The sequence below is a fragment of the Mastigoproctus giganteus genome, chromosome 7 (assembly GCF_048544385.1).
Source record: "Mastigoproctus giganteus isolate SK-2022 chromosome 7, ASM4854438v1, whole genome shotgun sequence".
Taxonomy (NCBI): domain Eukaryota; kingdom Metazoa; phylum Arthropoda; class Arachnida; order Uropygi; family Thelyphonidae; genus Mastigoproctus; species Mastigoproctus giganteus.
The window spans coordinates 209,368,780-209,389,954 of NC_143581.1; the positions used below are offsets into that span (position 1 = coordinate 209,368,780).

General features: G+C 39.2%; 1 protein-coding gene across 2 annotated transcripts in view; it reads left to right on the forward strand.

The window, feature by feature from the left end:
* Nucleotides 1–21,175, forward strand: part of LOC150083637 (uncharacterized) — a 164,242-nt gene that overhangs the window by 129,469 nt on the left and 13,598 nt on the right. For both annotated transcript variants that reach the window (XM_090378095.1, XM_090378096.1), the window contains exons 29-39: nt 177–301; nt 2,297–2,435; nt 2,575–2,760; nt 2,935–3,050; nt 3,501–3,678; nt 4,089–4,312; nt 9,868–9,990; nt 10,738–10,828; nt 11,646–11,732; nt 11,871–12,056; nt 13,212–13,301. In XM_090378095.1, the coding sequence (XP_090234221.1) occupies nt 177–301; nt 2,297–2,435; nt 2,575–2,760; nt 2,935–3,050; nt 3,501–3,678; nt 4,089–4,312; nt 9,868–9,990; nt 10,738–10,828; nt 11,646–11,732; nt 11,871–12,056; nt 13,212–13,301 (1,545 nt within the window). The remainder of the gene's footprint in view (nt 1–176; nt 302–2,296; nt 2,436–2,574; nt 2,761–2,934; nt 3,051–3,500; nt 3,679–4,088; nt 4,313–9,867; nt 9,991–10,737; nt 10,829–11,645; nt 11,733–11,870; nt 12,057–13,211; nt 13,302–21,175) is intronic.

Consider the following 21,175-nt stretch of genomic DNA (forward strand, 5'->3'; position numbering starts at 1 on the left):
ATGACTTCCTTTAATTATTACGTTTTCTATCACAGATGAATGACTGGAAATAATTCCAGTCCTATAGTTATAAATGCTGATTTAATCTAAATATTTTGCTTTCTTTCTTGGTAATGGTATAGAATATGTTGAAGCCTTTTTTTTCGCAATTACTAAATGAATAGTTTTTCTTTTAGGACAATTTGTTAATCAAACAAGCCAAGGACGTTATTTATGGTTCCCAAAAGAACATTACAATCCACATGGAGATATCCAACGTGGATAGGGCATTCGGTTCCACCCTCAGCTACTACATCGCAATGTAAGTAGAGAAAATCACATTTCACTAGCTATATAGTTAGTATTTTAATTCCTTTAAACACTGCTTGTATAAACAGGAGCTTAGTCTCGTGCTTCTACATTTGTGCTGTGGTTCTCTTTGCTGGCCTTATGCCATTAAAAACCGGAGTTTCCTGGAACGAGAAAAATCATACCGTCCTCTCCCGAGATTAGCTAATTCAGCTATGGTGCGAAAAAGCACGCAAAATGTCCTCTCTGTCAAGATGCGAATCTGAAAACATGACTTTTTCGGACAATGAGCACGAACAGCAATCATTGATGGCTACCCTCGTGTTAATGTTGGAAATAGTCAACCTTATTTTCAGCTAAAATTGACTGAACCTTGGTGTTCGTTGGAATTCATTATGCCATGAACAAGATAGTGAATCTTAACGATTATTCAAGATCGTTTTATTTCCATCTGAGTAATTTATTTGTAATGAAAATTTTAATAGATGAACTTTTGATAACGGGTAAAGATGATTAAAGAGTTACAATTTCAAATAAATTCACAATTCAATGGACATTAAGTTTCCTCAATTTGTGAAATCAAATGAAATGAAATTTATTTTTCTGTCTGTGGGCTATGTGTTTTATCCCGTAATGCAAAGCTTATGTTTCATATCACAAATGCATAAAAGCATAGTCGATCGTAAACAAGCATTTTGTATGTTAATCCCAAACACGAAAGGTTATTGGAATTCGTAGTACTCTGGAACAGCAACAACCAACTAGCTATGGGAGCAGTATTCCATGGTAGGTTGGGTTTACGATTACAGAATAGTTTTTTAGAAGAAAAACAGCGTATTTTTTTTGATATTCCAAGGATGGATAGAAGTTGAAGCTGTGCAGATCAGAGTTCATCAAATTACGAAGTGGAATTTAGTGTGACACCATCAGCAAAATTGTGGATAGGATTTATAGTTAACGCGAGAAGATCGTTACTATACAGAAGGAAAAGAATGGTTTAAAGTACAAGATCTCGAAAAATCGTGGTATTGGCGAAAGAGGGGTTTAAGGTGAACTGGAAAATAAAGGATTTAATCCCCAAGATCAATAGATTTAAAACTAGTCCACAAGCATACGTGGAATATTCGTGATAAACCTCAAGGTCAATTTTGGTTTTCCGAAATTGATCTTGAGTATTGGTATTTTGGTATTTCTACAGAATGGTTGAATGAAGTTTATTTTGATTATAAGACGTCACATTACTATGAGTTGTCTAGTTTTGAAATAGGTTTTTCTTTAAGTCTTTATAATTCTACACATCCGAAACTGAACTAGAGTTTCTTTTACGTAATGTTATTGTTAATTAATATTAACGATGCAGTTAGCAGTAATGCATATCATGTGTACGTAAATATCATATATTAATGATATATACATGTGTGGGTTTGTCGCTATCTATTTGCCCCCGAGGAGAGCACAGTGGTTACGAATTCTCATTCTGTCTTTCCATACCATGTAGAAAGGGCTTTGGCTGAAATCCCGTCAAGAGGAGATAGGCTAGTCGGACGTTATAGAATTTTTATTGACTTTTTCGCGCTTAGCCCGAGCTAGTCTGACGTTAGTTGCATACCGTCTAGAAACTCGGATTTTTCATCCAGCAGGCAAACCAACCATAGAAAATGCTAAATTTACAGACACAATATATTGGCGCTAAAAAATCATTTTCTCTATAAATCGACACATCCTCTTAACCAGCTCTCATCAGGTTCCGTGCACCCAGAATTAATGAACTTTTGCTACATTATTTTGTCAGTATATTTTTAAGTTTTTTTATTTAAGCTGTTCATGATGGTTGATTATGGTTGGTGTATTCAATCATTTTGAAAATATTGTTATTAAAATATAAATTTTCGCAATGATTTCGATACACTAATGATTACGACCTTGTGCATGTTAGTTACAACCAACTGTAACTTTATATTTTAGCTCCTTGACGTTCGCTCATGTTACAACTTTCTTTTTTTCATAGGAAATACGGTGAAAATGGTTTGCCCGATGGATCCATTACTATCAAGTTGGAAGGGTCGGCTGGACAAAGTTTCTGCGCTTTCCTCTCACGTGGTATCGATGTGGAGCTGGAAGGTGATGCCAATGACTACGTAGGAAAGGTAAACATAAATGAATTCCTTTTTATTTTTCCTCTTCAAAATTCGAAATTAGAATGTCTTAAATTCATAGTACAAGTAAATATCTGAAATCACTGTGGCCACTTCGTGGACTTAGTCTGTGCTCTTTGTATGATTTTAGGGTCTGTCTGGTGGAACCATAGTGGTATATCCTCCTCGCGATTTACCGGAGGCCTTCAAATCAGAAGAGAACATTATTGTTGGTAACGTGTGTCTGTACGGAGCAACTTCAGGAAAAGCATTCTTCAGAGGAATAGCGGCAGAAAGGTTCTGTGTGAGAAATTCAGGGGCCATGGCGGTGACAGAGGCAAGTATCATTACAATTCCTTAAGGTAAGGAGTTCAAATTGAGCAAACTAACCTAAATTCTTATCAAACGATTTTTGAAGGTCTTTAAATTGTACAAAATGCCTTTTCGCTTATTGAATTTGAGCACTTTGGTTACAAATACGTGGTTAAGATTTTATTTTTTTGTTTTACAGGGTGTAGGAGACCATGGATGTGAATATATGACAGGCGGACGTGTACTGATCCTTGGACCGACCGGTAGAAACTTTGCTGCTGGCATGTCTGGGGGTATTGCATATGTCTTCGACAGGTAATGAAGTCTTTGTTCGTAATAATTCGAAATTATAAATTATTATTATTATAAATCTTATTATTATATCATCAATATTGGGGCCCTGATAATTTAAACGTTTTAATTATTAAGTTGATATATTTCCTTATTAATTTTTTTGTATTTTTAAGCCAGTATATAAATGAATAGTATAAACGTACACTCAGGTGCAAAATTTTCATGTACTGTTTCGGGAAATGTATATAAAATTCATGTAAAGGGCCGAAAAACGTAATTTATACCTCTCGTTATTTTCTAAATCCATTAAATTGTAGTCCACTAAAGTGAGGGTTTATGGTAGTTTAAATACTACAGGAATCATGAATCTCAGTTGCATTTAACTTATATTCTCCCTTTGCAGAGAAATTTAATGAAGTAGAAATCCATCTTTGTCGCGATAATTCATCACAATTTCTATTTTGCTCTCAGGGAGAAACAGTTTGAATCTCGGTGCAACAAACTGATGGTTGAGCTGCTTCCACTTAATTTGGAAGAGGATTTACAACTAGTTGAGGAACTTCTGCAAGAATTTCAGACAAAAACAGGATCGACTGTAGCTGCCTTCCTGTTGGCAGAGTGGCCATATTCTGCTAAACATTTTGTTAAGGTAAATTTATTTTTGATGTTACTTTTAATCTTATTTCCTGACAGGCAAGAGAACGTATTTGATGGATTCTTTTTCCAAGGACTGTAAAACGTGGATGGCCATCAGCGAAAAACCGTTGGAAGGACGAAGATGGGCTAATCATTGTGGAGGTTTTTCAATGTTCACAGATTAAATTGTGGTGCACTCTCGCCCCGGAAGCTTGAACGCCGATGTTGCGCATTTAAAATCAGTGCCATTGACGATGTTAAAGCTAAATGATTATTTTAAATACTATTTTAAGCATACTTGTAGAAATGAAAGCTGGAATTCTTTGAACTTCTTTCAAACTTGTTTAGTCAAGTACGATAATATATTTTTCTTTATAAGAAACCTTTTATTGAAAGCAAATCTTAATGACTCTTATGTTCTAGGTGTTTCCTTTTGAGTATCAAAGGGCATTGAAGCAATTAGCAGAAGAGAAAAGAGCTATCGCCGAGTTCACAAACAATATCGAAATGGAGAAACAGCCCCTATCTAATGGAATTCCCAGTGCCAATCATATCCAGCCTGTAAACGATCACAAAGTTTCAGACATTGAAGATCTTGTTCCAAATTCATTAAAAGCCAAACAACCAGAAAAATTGGATAAGTTAAGGTATGCCATGGTGGTTAATATTTGCTTATTTATTTATAAAGGTAACCTAAGCGAGATCCTAGTGAATATCCACCTGGATTAAAATAACAAATTACACTTTAGAAACGTGTAATTTGTTGTTTTATTTGTTTCCTAAAGTTTTCCTGACCCTTTAATTCGTACTTCATTGCCTGCCCACTTTATTGGTTTATATGCAACGATCTGTGCAGAAATATATAAAAAAGTAGAGATTACATGGGGTGGTTACGCCACCGTGTGACCTCTGATTGTAGAGGTTTTCGCATGATTTGTGGAACCCCTACAGACTTTCCACTATTGTAGTATAAAACTATCAGAGAAGGTCATTGATCTTGGACACCAACTGGAAAATAGAGCTACGCTGGTGCCAGAAGCATGAAGGATGGGAGCAGGAAGAGGACTGGTGGCAAGTCATGGGGTACGTTGAATTTTGATTAACGCTTGTCAGCACCACATGAGTTATAGGGACTATCCTGCTGTGTTCCACTGCTGGAGGAGGAGTAGTGGCATGGGGCATGTTTTGGTGACATATCTCTTGCTCGCTGAACTCACTGGAGGGCATCTTGAACGCTAGTGTATATATAAAATCGGAGGACAAATAACCCCTGCAATGTTGCATTTTTACTCCTATGTACAGGAGTACTTCCAAGATGGCAATGCAACCATCCATCAAATGTGTGAAAGAGTGCTTTTAATGAACATGAGGAAGGCTTCAAGCATCTGCGGCCCCGGGTGCCAAGCGTTCCGTGGCCAAGCGATTCTAGTGCGTTTTCCAAAGCGTTTTTCTACAGAGAACATTTGAGCGAACAGTTTCTATTTTAGTTTGAAAAACCGTTTTCTTGATTTCTATTGCATAGTAGCTCTCTCGCACTACAAGAAGTAGGCAGAAGCCCAGAAAGGGAAACCACCTTTCTGTTTTTTTCTATTAGTACTAACTTACTAACTCAGCCGCTTGGTCATCTCGTGGCACTGCTCCTGCCTCCCCGTGGCGGGGCCGGAAACCTGGGCGGTAAAGATAAACCCCCAGGGCCAAAAGGAGCTATCATGGATTCAAACAATTTTCCACCCTTAGAGCCTTCAAGCTCAAGACATGAATCCTCTCATGATATTAATCAACCAAAAAGGCTTCGAACTGAAGCACAGCGTCCAGACATCCCTAATTTTCTTGTGATACACTCTCTGTCCACGCAGCCCGTGGGCAAGTTATCACCATTTATGATTCAAAGACATCTAGAATCTATTGCAGGATCACCAAAAATGGTGAAGCGACTACAATCAGGAGATCTCCTGGTTGAAACAGCCACATCCAAACATTCTGAGTGGCTATTAAAAACAACTACATTTGGTGGATTACCAGTGTCTGTCACTCCTCACAATACCTTAAATTCATCTAAAGGAGTCATCACAGAATGGGACTTAATTACAGTGTCTGAGGAGGAATTAGTCCAAGAACTTAGCCATCAAAAGGTAATCGCTGCTAAAAGAATTATGACAAAAAAAGATGGAAATCTCATTCCAACTCGTTCCATCATTTTAACTTTTAGTACTCCTGATTTGCCTTCCTCAGTAAAAGCTGGATATTTAAATTGTCGAATTCGTCCATACATCCCAAATCCTCTTCGCTGTTTCAAATGCCAAAAATATGGCCATTCACAGCAGGCATGCAGAGGTGACGCCATCTGTCCTATTTGTGGAGCAAAAGATCATACACAGGCAGATTGTCCAGCCGCAATTCCCATTTGCCCCAACTGCAAAGGCAATCACCCCGCCTTTTCTAAATCATGTGAGATGTGGAAAACAGGTAGGACAATCCAAAAATACAAAGTAGAACATAAAGTCACATATCCTGAGGCACGCAGACAAATAATGTTGACCATGCCAAGTCCATCATATGCCTCTCGAACTCGCAGTTTTCATACAACTGCAATTCAAACAGATGTCTCAATACCGCCCAACGTCTCGCTAGCTAATTGGGTTAAAACAACCTTATCAACCACTGGAAAAGAAAATTCTAAAACAAAAACCAGCCATGCCACCAACACCCCAATTAGTATCCCAACTGATACTGTGACAGTCTCAAATGATGCAGAAAGATTGAAACCCAATAAGGACTCTAAGGAAACTGATCCACCAACCAACACTATGGAAGTGGATATACACCAAAATGATGAAGACCCTATTCTAGAACTCCATGCCAATGACACTATGGATACTGGACGTCCATTATTCCCAAAAAAAGACCGAAAAAAATGCCCTGCACATAAAAAACAGTCAGATGAATCATCTTCAGCCAAACCAAAATAATGCCTAACATCATACAGTGGAATTGTAGAGGACTAAGCAGCCATTCGGATGACATAAGAGATTTAATCTCTCAGTTTAACCCCATAGGTATATGCCTACAGGAAACATTCTTGTCACCCCAAGTTTCGCCGAAATTCTCAAATTTTATGATATACAGACGAGACAGAAGCCCAGAGTCTCCTGCCCGTGGAGGAGTAGCCATTCTTGTAAATACTAACATACCGTCCAGACCGATCCAATTAAGAACCAGCCTAGAAGCTGTGGCAGCTCGGATTGCAGTTGGTATTTCAGTTACCATTGTTTCGATTTACATTCCACCATCTCTATCACTGGCCCAATCAGAACTTGACAACCTCATCGCACAACTTCCAACTCCAATTTGTCTTTTCGGTGACTTTAATGGCCACCATCCATTGTGGGGATCAGCTACAATGGACAGAAGAGGCAAGTTGATCGAGGAATTTATATATAATAATGACCTAAATTTATTAAACTCTGGATCTCCTACCTACATCCACCTACCTACAGGATCTACTTCTCAAATTGACTTGTCAGTTTGCTCACCTTCCATCTTTCCAATCATGACATGGTCTGTATTAACTGATCCTTTTAGCAGTGACCACTTTCCGATCATTTGCTCCTTACAAACAGGAGTAACACCAAATCCTGATAAACGATCCTCTTGGAAGTTTAAAAAGGCGAACTGGGATGGCTATTCTGCTCAAATACTTCTAGACAGATCTTACGTTAAAAAAGAACCTATTGATGATGTAAATACTTACATCACCAATCAGATTCTGACTGCAGCAAATACTTACATTCCAAAATCCAAGACATATCACAATCACCGAAATCACTGGTGGAATGCAGATTGCTTCACTGCCAAACAGGAAAAAAACCGAGCTTGGAATAATTTCCGTAAGAATCCCACCACTAATAACCTCATTGCTTATAAAAGGTTTAAAGCAAAAGCAAGGCAGATTAGACGGAAAGCGAAACGAGACTCGTGGATCGCTTTTGCCTCAACAATCACAAAAGACACCGACACACGCCTCATTTGGAAAAAAATACAGGCACTAAATGGGAAATTCGCTCGTATGCCCTCTCCAATACTTCATTGGAAAGGGAAAGACCTATCTACAGCTGAAGAAGTTGCTAATGCACTTGCTGAATCATTTGCTACAATCTCTGCTTCTGCCTCCTATGGGTCCACATTTCAGAACATCAATATATAATACGAACATCTTTATAATACGAATCTTTATAATACTCGGTGGGATTTGATATATGACAGCAAGCCAAATGAAAACAGACCTGCTTCACTAAGGATTAAAGAGCTTTCTCAGAGTTGGAATATCAATTTAAGCGATATTTTTCAGAACACAACTGCTCCTGTTCCACCTTGGACATACGTTTCTTCCTCCCACGATACACATTTTTTGGAGTGGGGAAAGAATACTGTACCTTCCTTTAATATCAGGCAGTTGCACTTAGCTCACACTACTCTGAACTCCCATGCCTGTAAAGTCTATACTGACGGATCCAAAACAGCTACTGCGGTTGGTGCAGCTGCAGTTTTTCCTTCTCTAACGGTTACAGCTTCACTACCATTAGTCTGCAGCGTCTTCACAGCCGAATTATATGCCATCAAATTAGCACTCAGTAAAATTATTGAACTTTCCATCTCACCTGTCATTATTTACACTGACTCGCTCAGTGCTGTTTCTGCCATAAGGAAGAATTTTTCATCTTCTCATCCTACCTTGAAACACATTCATTCTCAGCTATTTTCCTGCAGTGTGTCTAATCAATCAATCAGTTTTTGCTGGATCCCTGGCCATTCTGGTATTCCGGGAAATGAAAGTGCGGATCTTGCAGCTAAAAATCCTCATCCAGCTGGCCCAGAACATCTTCAGGTTCCTTACACTGATTATAAGCCTGTTATTCGCAAAGCAAGTTATGACAATTGGTCACAGATCTGGAAAAGTAACACCAACAATAAACTTTACCAGATAAAGCAAGAACCAAAGCTGTGGCTCTCAGGCTTTCGACAAAACAGACGAGAGGAAGTAGTACTGGCAAGACTCAGAATTGGACACACTCATCATACTCATCTGTTCCTGCTACTGGGAGAAGATCCACCCCAGTGTTCATCCTGTGACAGTCAACTTACTGTTAGGCATTTCCTCTTCGATTGTCCCCTATATTCAACCATACGGTCAAACACTTTTCAGTCAGTCTCTAGGTTGAACCTCTCACATGATTTAACTCATATCCTGGGAAATGAAGCAAACATAAATGAACTTGTAATATTTTTAAAACGTATTGGACTATATAGGAGTATTTAATTTAACACCAACAGTGCTATATTTCGACTAAATAAACTATGAACAGACACAATTTGGCCTCAGTAGCCCTTGTGTCGTTAAGCTAAATAACAACAACAACAACAACATCAAGCATCTGCTCTGGCTAGCCCAATCCCCGAATATTAATTCTATTGAGCATCTGTGGTAAGAATTGGAAAGTCATGTTTGTCAGCATATTCTCTTGTCACTTCACTCCGGAAATTAAGGATAATTTTGTTACATGAATGGCGCAATATTTCTCATGCCACTTTACAGCACCTTGTTGACTCCATTCCAAGTTGTATTGGAGTAGTAATATGGGCCAATGGCTATAGAGCTTGCCATTAGGTCATGGTTCTAATAAAGTGGGCAGGCGTGTACATTTGCATTATTTAATAACATATATGTATTTTAATAATACACTAAAATCATTTAGAAATTTATTTCAAACAAGTTTTTTTTTTTTTTTCGTGTTGGCTTTCTTTTGTCTTTTTATGGACCCTGAATTAAATCTTCCACGATTTCGATAGACCCATTATGTTTATCCATTGTTAAAAGTACCACTGGTATATTGTTGGTTCCTTACCAACAATATACCAGTGGTACTTTTAACAAGTTTAGAGAGCAGTTTTTATTAATGTATACTACGTATTTATTGGCAAGTTTTTTTTTTTTTTTGATCACTTTTAGTATTGGTTAAGGAAATTTTCCAAATTTAATTCTCTGGAAACAAATACTAGCTTTATTGTAATCGGCAGTTCAATAACCATCTCGTAATGTTCCTAATCTAAAATAGCAATTGAGATCCTCGCACATTTTTAAGTTAGCGTACTGCTACACCAAAACTGGGCAATGGTATTTATTTTTCTATCTCGACTCTTTCAGAGGATTCATGAAGTATCAAAGACATACCGAATCATATCGGCCCACAAGAGAGAGGATGCAAGATTGGAAGGAAATTCACAACCACCAAGGAGTGCGGAAGACTATTACAACTCAGGCATCAAGGTAAGTGCCTATAAGCACCCTTCACATGGTTTTTCGTCCAGCAAACAATCAAATCGACCACAAAACAGACGCAAATTATACATTATACACGATGCAATATGACCTAAGTTGCATGCGCTTACGACAAGAAGAGTAATCTAATGAAACCTGGTATCACCCTAAAAGTTACTTTAATATCCAAAATGCAATTATTGGAAAGCCAAGATTCCTGTTCATCCTATTTATTCCATAGGACGCTTCGCCACTCCGTTAAAATCGAACTTCGATCATTTTATGGCCAGGATGTCGTGTGGTATTCCAGCCATGTAATGATCAGAGTTGTTTTTTTTTTTTTTTTTACCCAACCGGATGACAGAGCCAGAATGTTACTTGCAACAAGTCTTAAAAGATTTTCTTAGAGTTATATCAAGGAGCATCATGCTCTTGAAAACAATCCACATTCTCTTCAGAAACTTAAAGAACAAACAATCTCACTGAAATATTTCTAATGACACACGTTGATTATTTGTTAAATGTACGTATATATACGTTGGCGTCGGACATTTTTCTTGGGCAGCTTTTAAATAGCATTTCTCATTTTCAGAAAATCTTCTGAACTTACTTGTAATGCAATAAATAAGAATTTTAATTTCCTGTCTTTTGGATCATTGCATTTATGTACTTTGATATAAGTGCGGCACATTGAATGCAAAAACTATTTTCTCTCTTTTACTTTTCATTCCTCCTCTTTCTCTTGGTTCTCATTAGATGCATGGAATGTGGGGTTCCTTTCTGCCAATCTCCTCATGGCTGTCCTTTAGGAAATATCATACCAAAATGGAACGATCTGGTTTATCAGGTAAGTCCTTCGTGATTCTGTAATTCGGTCATTTATCTTCTAGGAAATAGCCTAAATGAACGAAAATGGCTGCGTAAGATTTTTAAATTTATATATTTTTGAACTCGAGCAGTAGAACTCCTCAATTGGGCCTTAGATTCCCATGCGTACCAAGTTTACTGTGTGATAATTGAAACCACAAACTTCATAAACTTATGTCAGTGATGTCCTCGTAATTTGAAGTCATGAGGAGGCCCACATGTTATGAACACTCTGTGTGCATGTCTAGACTGAATCAGGGAATATTTTCCCAAATAAGAAAAGTTTAATTCATGACATCAGTCTCTCACCACGTTGGATGGTATCCTTTATTATACAGGAATGTGCGGAGATTAACCTAGTCGAAATAAACTGATAATAATAATTTAATCCCCTATGTATTGCATAAAACTACATCATATTAAACTACATTTACGTGCTCTTAATTATCGAAGTTTGTTGCTTATTCTTATTGACGTCTCTTATAATTGTGAAGTAAATCAGAACATTGCCAGATCTAAATATTATAGAATAGATGTCCTAAAACAATGTTAAATTATTTTAATATTTTAGAAAATATATAAACTTAAAGTAATTGCCGAAATCATACTTTGAATTCGACTTGACATAGTTCAGCTAGGGGCCGAAAAATACCAAAAAATCTATGACCCCCTCCCCCCCTCATTAGAACATTAATCTCGTAATGCATTTTACTAATTAGTAAAATCGTATTTTTAGTAAGATAGTATTTTACTATCTTTTACATTTGATTTAAATCTTACGTTGTTCCTCATTACAGGGTAATTGGCAAGAAGCTCTGGATCAATTGCTACAAACCAATAATTTCCCAGAATTCACAGGTCGCGTATGCCCCGCTCCCTGTGAGGTAAAGTAAACCCCAACTTTTTATTTCTCATACTTCTCTCATTCCATCTTTTTTCCGTTAATTTTCCGTTTCTCGCCCATTTTAAAGAAAGTTTTAAGAATATCTGATGTCAACAATATAACTGTCCTTTCTTTCCAGGGTGCTTGTGTGCTCGGAATAAATAGACCTGCGGTCAATATCAAAAACATAGAGTGTGCTATTATTGAGAATGCCTTCGAGAATGGTTGGGTATCACCGCAAATCCCTTTGCTACGAACTGGCAAGAAAATCGCAATTATTGGAAGTGGACCATCGGGACTTGCAGCAGCTGCACAGCTCAATAAGGTAAGTAGCCATTACTATCGAGGATATTGATTGTTACAGAAGCAGCTGATGGCTGCATTACTCATTTGAGAAGTTAGCTGGTGTGGTCAGCTACTGCCTGTTCGGTTATTGAGTGCTCGCTATTTTCCATGGTTTACTTCGCTACAGAAATGATCTTCTGTTTTTTGAGCGACTCCAGTTTATAAAACTTGACTTTCGTGCGCGGCTTCACAACGTTGCCATTTCCGAAATCAGGTGATATTTTAATAGTGGCCCGTGTGTCTATTAGCTGTTGTGATAATTGTTTCTACTCTTTCACACAAAGAATGGTTAAGGACGACATTGTCCTGCTGAAAGTGATGGCCATGTGAGGAGTACGTAGTCAAAATGATCAAGTATACCCGGTCTGCAATGGTGTTTAAATACCACTCACTAGTCTGATATTGCCATTCTCTGATTCTACAATTAGCATAATGGAGTTGCAATCAGGATTCATCGGACCACAGCATTCTTTTCCATTGTTTGAATTTCCATTTCTGATACTCCATAGCCCACTATAGACATTTCTGCCTGTTGGGCATTGTATATACGTATGTCTGCCACTTTGTCTGTGTTTAAGTTGTTATATGTTCTCACGGTGGCATATCTGTCCGAATATCCTTGCTACTGTTGTCCATTTGGACAGGAATCTGGCCTTCGGCGTCTACAAGAAATCGCGTTCAAAGTTCACGAGGTCACAATCTTTGTTCATTGCATCGTTTTCTCCACGACTGCTGAGGATACTGTGTCACAATCATATAACGTATCAGTCCATTCAGGGCTGGCGCTAGCGTTTGTGGCGCCTGAGGCAAAAACTTGTAAAGGCGCCTAATTCATATCGTATCAACACTCATACAATATATATGCAGTAGCGCATCTGGTAGCGCCTATTTTAGGCAGCGCCTGGAAAATGCCTCATTGCGCATCCCTGGTGCCGGTCCCGAGTCCATTTGCTTGATATGTTTAATAAAGTGGGCACTAAATATCTTTATGTGAGGTGATAGAATATGGATCGTTTGATTGAACATGGATTTTTGCGTCCTCTGAATTCCTTTGTTGATTTGTAAATACTGTAGTTAAATTTATAATGTGGAAATTTTCAGATGCTGTTTATTCAACCTTTATTTGTTTTTTTAGGCGGGCCATTCAGTCACTGTATACGAGAGGAACGACAGGGTCGGAGGCCTCCTACAGTACGGAATCCCTTCGATGAAGCTTGGGAAAGATGTGAGTTAGTACCCTTATTTTAGGAATTCTGTAATTCGCGTTGCGAGCAATTCAATTTTTGTTCGTTCCGTGTAGTGTCAACTCATCAGATCTATCTTTAAATGGTAAGAGATCTGATTTTCCTTAGAAATCATTGCCTTAATAATAAAATGGTTCATGAAAATGTCCTTTTAACATAAGCCTTGAGGCTGTCACAGACATTCTCTCAGATATGCCAGACAAGCTGTTCTTGCTACCTGTGAGTCTAAAACGCTGATGGAACTGATATTCGGGTGACACTCAAGTCAAAGTGGACCCAATTTCGGCGAAGTCCGGACGGTCTATGACAGCCAAATCCTCTGCTTGCACCTTCACGATGGTGGGACTGTTAGTAATCCTGGGTATAACCTTCATGCACAAGTACATGGTGGGTGACCACCCAGGTGTGAACCAACGTAAGCAGGGGTCGAGGTGTGGCGCCCACACCACATGGAGGAACGCCGCCCCTCTATGTTACCAGGCAGTACTAGGTGGTAGATGACTCTCATCAACCGGTGAAATACCACCACTTTGCTTATTGGAGGCTTGAAGTGGTTGAACCCATGTTTAGTCTCTAGAGCTAAGTTCCGGCCAACCCTTCCCTATCTCTTCCATCATGCAGTATGATTGATGATTTTTGAGGTTATGATGAATGTCGTGGCGAGATCCAATATTCCTTACATTTCGAGGGTACAGCTCTAAAACGGTGTTCGCAGGCCGGCCGCTAGTTAGTACACCGGACTGAACCTATTGGTAACTCTCTAGGAAGCTTCCGGATCAGCTAGTGTATAATCTTGCTACCTCTACTCTGCCAGATAGTGACTGGAGGGAGTCCGAGTAGTGTGTATGCGGGGAGCATTGTCGAGGCCACGTTATGTCAAGGATCTGGGTATATTCTTACCACATGTACGCCATATCCAAAAATTTCATTACTTCATACAGCATGTCCCACCCACTTTTTCTTACTATTGAATACACCATGAATTGTCAAAATAATAGAGCAAGCTTATCTGCGAAAAGATCTAAACCTCCCAAGGACTTCCTAATTCATTTCACAAATATACGTGGTCTCAATTCTAATCTCAACGATGTCCATTTCCACTTGCAGTCTGCCAAACCCCATGTACTTTTTCTGACTGAATCTCAGTTATCAGTTGATTCAACTACTGCTCATCTCAGGTGTCCAAATTATTTGCTGTATGATTCCTTTCGCCTCAAAGGTGGTACTTGTGCATATGTCCGTTCTGATATTCCCTGTCAGAGACTTGGCACTTTGGAATCTCCTCTCTTTGATCTTCTCTGGCTTAAAATCTCTCTACCTCATTGTGTAAAATTCATCTGTTGTCTCTACCGTTCTCCCAACTCCACTAATCACTTGGAGCTCTTTGACTTCCTCTCTTTGCAACTTGACTTTCTCCAGTCCAACTTTCCTAACAGTGAGGTAATTTTCCTTGGTGATTTTAACGTTCACAACTCCAGCTGGCTTCCGTTTTCTAGTCACACCGACCCAGCAGGTCGAGATGCTGAGGCTTTTGCAATTACTAATGACCTAGCACAGATTGTTCATTTACCTACAAGAATACCGGACAATCCTAATCATACAGCCAATACGCTTGATCTTTTTCTCACAAACAACCCTTCTAAGTACAAGGTTGAAGTGAGAGGTCCTTTAGGCACTTCAGATCACAACTTGGTGATTGCCTCTTCTCCAATGGAACTTTTATCTCATGGCCGTTCCCAACCTCGTATTGTTTGGCATTACAAGAATGCAAAATGGGATGACCTGTGAGACTTCTTTTCTTGTTTTCCTTGGTCTGATTACTGTTTCAAAACTTCTGATGTCAACGTTTGCTCAGATCGTGTCAGTGAAATTATTCTTGCAGGAATGGAATCCTTTATCCCACACTCCACTTTAAAATCTCGTCCTTTATCTAAACCTTGGTTTTCCAATAAATGTGCTAAGGCTGTCCAAGAGAAGAACGTTGCCTATCGTAATTGGCTTGTTTCTAATTCTTCAGTTTCATTTTCTGCCTACACCAAAGCCCGCAACAATTGTAAAGCAGTTATTACTCAGTCCAAACTAGAGTTTGAACAGGCTAAGAGTAGAAAACTTGCTTCTTGCCCTAATGGTAGCCGAGCATTCTGGTCTCTTGCCAAAGCTATTGGCCGCAACTTTTGCCCATCTCTGCTCCCACCTCTGTCCAAACCAGATGGTTCTGTTGTCACTTCAGCCAAGGATAAAGCTGACCTGCTAGCATCCCATTTTTCTTTGAGCTCATGTATTAATGATCTTGGTAAAACACCTCCCACCATTCCTAACACGCTCCATTCAATGCCTCCTGTGGTCTTCCGTCAAAAGGATATCAAAAGGATTTTGATGAATCTTGATGCTAAGAAAGCTCCAGTTCCTGATGGTATTTCTCCACTTGTTCTCAAAACCTGTGCTCCTGAACTTACTCCTATTCTTTGTCGCCTTTTTTCACTTTCTTATTCCAAAGGTGTTTTTCCTTCTGCTTGGAAATTTGCTCATATCCAGCCAGTTCCTAAAAAGGGTGACAAATCCCTCCCATCCAATTATCGTCCCATTGCAATTACTTCGACTCTTTCTAAAGTAATGGAGAAATCAATTAACCGCCAACTCTTAAACTACCTAGAAACCTTCCGTCTGATCAACGATCGCCAGTATGGATTCCGTCAGTGTCGATCCACTGGTGATATTCTGGCTTATGTTACCCATTTATGGACTAATTCAATGGAAAGGTTCGGTGAAACACAAGTAGTTGCTCTTGACATCTCAAAGGCTTTTGATCGTGTTTGGCATAAAGGTCTTCTAAACAAGCTTCCATCTTATGGTTTGCCAACTGTTTTTAGTAATTGGTTATCCAGTTTTCTCTCTGATCGCTCACTGAGGGTGATGGTAGATGGCTCTCTGTCTTCTAACTTCTCCACTAATGCCGGTGTCCCCCAAGGTTCAGTTCTTTCCCCCACTCTTTTCCTCTTGTATATCAATGACCTTCTTCCATTGACTGGAAATCCTATCCATAGTTTTGCCGATGATAGCACATTGCATTCAACTTTCCATTTTGAGAAACCTTGTCCAGCCCAATCAGCTTCAAGTTCTCGAAAATCTGCTGCCAATTCCTTAAATGCCGATCTTCAGGTAATTCTCCAGTGGGGCAAAGACAACTTAGTTGATTTCAACCCTTCTAAAACTCAATCTTGTCTTATATCTCGCAAAAAGGATTCTTCTGCTCCTATGCTTATCTTTAGTGACACTCCGATTTCTAGGCAAAATGATATATCTCTTTTGGGGATTACCCTGACTTCTAATCTCTCTTGGCACAAGCACATTACAAATATTGCTTCCTCTGCATCTAAAAAACTTGGTTTTCTCTTTCGCTCTCGGCGTTACTTTTCTCCCAAACAGCTGCTCACTCTGTATAAATCGCAAATCCGCCCTGCCATGGAATATTGTTCCCACATCTGGGGTGGTGCCCCCAAAACCTCTCTCAGGCTTCTTGATTCCATTCAGAAGAGGGCAGTTAGGTTAATTAATGATCCATCTCTAACAGAGTCTCTCCACTCGCTGTCTCATAGACGCACTGTTTCTGCTGCATGCCTCTTCTACAGATACTTCCATGGGCACTGTTCTTCTGAATTGGCTTCTATAATTCCCGCTCTCTCTTTCAAAACAGTCCGAACACGTGCCGCCACCAGCCAACATCCATTTACTGTCCAACTTGAAACCCACAGAACCAACTACTCATCTTCCTCATTTATTCATTCAACTGCCGTTTTCTGGAACAACCTTCCTTCATACGTATTTCCTGAAAATTACAATCTACAGAAGTTCAAGTCCAATATCAACAAATATCTTCTTTCGTCTTCTCAACCTCCAACCCAAGCACGGTACTAAGTACTATAGGTTATAATACCTCTCGTGTTTGGGGTTCTCATAAAAAAAAAAAAAAAAAAAAAAAAGCAGTAAAACGGTACTGCTTTCTTAAACTATAAAAGAGCGAGACAGATCGTGTCATCGTTATGACAAACTTGCTTTAAGCTCCGAGACCTCCTTACAAAGAGAAACAATTTTCTTTATGGAAGGTGGAGCATATAGTTTGTCTTAATTTCCCTGTAACTGAGTGTTTGAAACAATGTTTCAGAATGGGAAATCTGAGCTTGGAGTCAGAAAAAATATATATAATTCTCGTCCGAAACCCAATAACCCAGCCATGGTTTGAAAAAACGTCATATATGTTTCCCGTCTTGATAAACGCCTTTCTTAACTTCAACCGGTGGTAGGAATTGAACCTAGTCCTTTTCTGCACTCGTGAGAACAACAGTGCTATTTGAAGATAATAAAGCACTCAAACCCACGTTGATGTAATTATGTTTATTTCCGATTTGGAAATATGGAGTCGAACCTTTCGTGGTATTTCTTACCACTTCTTCAATGACAGCTGTCTTTGCAGTATCACTGTCACAAACGCCACTTAGGTCACAAGAACTAGTTAAAATTAAATCAACGTGGGTTTGAGTGCTTTATTATTTTAAAATAACACAATTTACCAACGAACTATGCCGTTCAAGGAATATCGAAGAACAACAACAATGTTGTTCACTGTGCTATCGCAAGGGCTAGTTACATTACTGAATGTTCTGCAATATTCTGTTATTCAGAAGTGCAATTTCAACGGACTTCTTGCTGCAAAATGCCCGACGGAACGTAGACCATATATTATCTTGCCTTTCAAGCCAGCCAGATTGTTTTTATACTTTCTGCCATTTAAATATCTCCATAATAAAAAGTTGAATAGATTGAGGTCAGTTGACTAAGGTGTCGGACATTGGCATGAAGTAATCGTGTCGTTGCGCAGACAGCGTCATTATTCAAAATCAGAAATAATGTGAACAGTTGACAAAACGTTCTATCATCTTGAAATTCATCGGAAAATTCGCTTTGGAACTACTTGAGAAAGAGTGGCCAATGATGGAAGTAGCATTTTGTGGACAATATTTATGGGTGTTCAGTGGACTATTTTGCTGCTGATGCACCATATCTGGCTTCGTCCACATTTCACATGCTTCAATGCTAGTCGGGCCTGCAAGAGTATGCATAAACAATTCTGGCAGATTAGTTATGAGTATCACAGCCAACTTATCAGTATTTCTCAACGTGCTACTTCTGGCGATGTCTCTTCGAATAAAAAGGAATCACCTGAAGGCCATTGTTTGAATTACTGTACTTCCATTGTTTGGAACTTTATAGCAAAAGAGCGTAAGGTCTGCTGTTATTAATACAGTTTGTGGCATATTCGATTTAAAAATTCATGCCGACTTATTTAACGTTCTCGGTTATTTTAGGGGCGTTATTTACACTCGCGATCAGAATCTGGTAGAATTAAGGCCACTCTTTTTGCGGCCAAGATGCTGCATATACAGAAGAATAATGGAGAACTCAGTTCGCAGTGCTCTTTGCCGTTATTGGATGTCAGAAAGTTGTCGACGGCGTGGTGAATCGATCGACCTTCCTTGCACGAAGTTCTGTAAGATGGTAATTTCTTTTGTTTGTGCTCGCCGGGAGATTTTTCTCTCTTGAGAGCACATCAATAAGTTTCTGGGTGTGTAGTCTGCAGGAACCTGTGATCCCCGCTAGCTCAGGATTAGCCGCAGTACCTTGTCATCAGATTATTAGCTGGTGACAAGAAGCATCGAGAATGGACGTAATGGACTTTTCTTGTCCTTTTATGGCTTGCACCATGCCATGCTTTAGGTAGTAGCTCTACTTTTCTGAATATGAAGTAACTTGGCCAATCTTACGATGCATTTATAAAAGGATTATGGAAGATTAGACTCTACTTAAGAAAATAGGGTAATTTAAAAGGCGAAATTACTTACTTCACCCTTGCTGTAATCAATAAAAATAACATTATATATAATGTACGTGTAAGATGAAAAATAAAATGCTACTGTACTTCCAGTTATGTCAAACGTGTTCAAAACAAAAATTCAATGCTTCGGTGGCTATTTCAACATTCTTTCCTCTGATTTTAATTCGATATATTGCCATACACGGATTGGTACTTATATTCAGTAAAAGGACATGCTGTCTGTCCTGTACGCATGGAGAATGCTGCGCAACTGCCAAAAATATGGCATTCATAGTGATGGGTGCATCCAGCCTTGCACAATGTAGGTTATTCAGTTTCTTACAGTGGAGGGCATCTTTCCAACAGAAAATAGCTGGCATATGGAATACAGTGGCAGACAAAAAAACTGCATCACCTTAAAAAAAAAAAAAGTAACATTTGTAATGAAACGTATAAGATATTGTTTGATTACAGTCAGTCATTTTGTTTGTCGCAAAGCAAAGGTATTGCATCATACAGTAATTGCAAGGTATTGCAATCAGGCGTTTCTATAAATAGGGCGTTGGAAGGGTAGACACGCTCATTAGTATCCTGTTTTACGGAGGTGTAAGCGTGGCTCCATATGTTCAGTTGACACCAAGGAAAAAAAGTATAGCTGTTGCTCTCCCAGGTAGGGCTTTCTACTCGTGCTATCGCTGATAAAATAGGCTGCCACCAGGCAACAGTATCCCTGGTGCTGAAATTAAAGCGTGAAATCGGTGATGTGAAGAGACCTGAATCAGACCGTAAGTGACTACGCCTTCCCAAGATCGATATTTGAAACGGCTATGCCTTCGTAATCGCCATACTAGTGCTCCTGATCTAAAACTGGACTTTAAGATGGCCCCCTGGTGTTGAAACAAATGCACGAACTATCCAAAGACGGCTTTCGGAATGTGGTCTGCATGTCTGTTGGCCCAAGAAGAAGCCTTTGTTGACCCAACAAATGAGGAAGAAGTGACTTGCTTGGGCTAAAACGCATGTTTCATGAACAAAAGAGCAATTGGACACCATCTTTTCTTATGAATCGAAATTCAACCTGCATGGCTCGGATGGGAAGCGATATGTGAAGATGAAAATCGGATGCATACCATCCTGACTGTATAACACCCGTCTGTAAAGGTCTCTGTCGGTCAGATGGTCTGGGGATGCATAACAAGCAAAGGGGTGGGCCGAATTAAGTTTATTAACGGAACGGTGAATGCAGAAACCTACAGTGCCATCTTGGAGAAGTGCCTGAAACCCGTTATTAGGGATCACCACACAGACGTCCAAAACTGCATTTTTCAACAAGACGCAGTACCTTGCCACACAGCAAAATTGGTAAGTTTTATGCTATTTAGATTTAATGATGGGTTTGTCTTCTTGTCTCACAAGGCGTAAAACATACGCCAATGTTTTCCCTCGTTTTTCTCCCGTAAGGTGCAGTCATACCTCAGAAATGCTGGCATTACCGTGTTGGACTGGCCCGGCAACATTACCTATTGAAACCGTATTGAAAATTGCTGGTACATAATGTCGTCTAAAATTGCTCAGAAGAAGCGAACAAATAAGATTCAGCTGCAGGAGAGCATTGTAAGGGTGTGGTACCACGAAATTGGGCAACCGTATATCTAGAAGTTAATTAACTCTATGCCAGATCGTTGCAAGGCTGTAATTGCAGCTCGAGGAGGAAGAACAAAATATTGAGCGCTTATTGTGCTGATTTACAGTACATAATACTATTACGTTAACTTGTCATTTCAGTTTGTCCACGTAAATGCAATAAAATGTATGTTTGGTTGTCATGGTTGCCATTTGCATGATCTCATATTTCTATTAATTATGCAGTGTACCCTTTGGGAAGATATTTATGGCAATTAGGTATATGAGGTGGAGTCTTTTTCTTGGATTTCATTTGCAGAGATATATATCCCATCTAACAAATGCATTTCGAACATTTCTGCA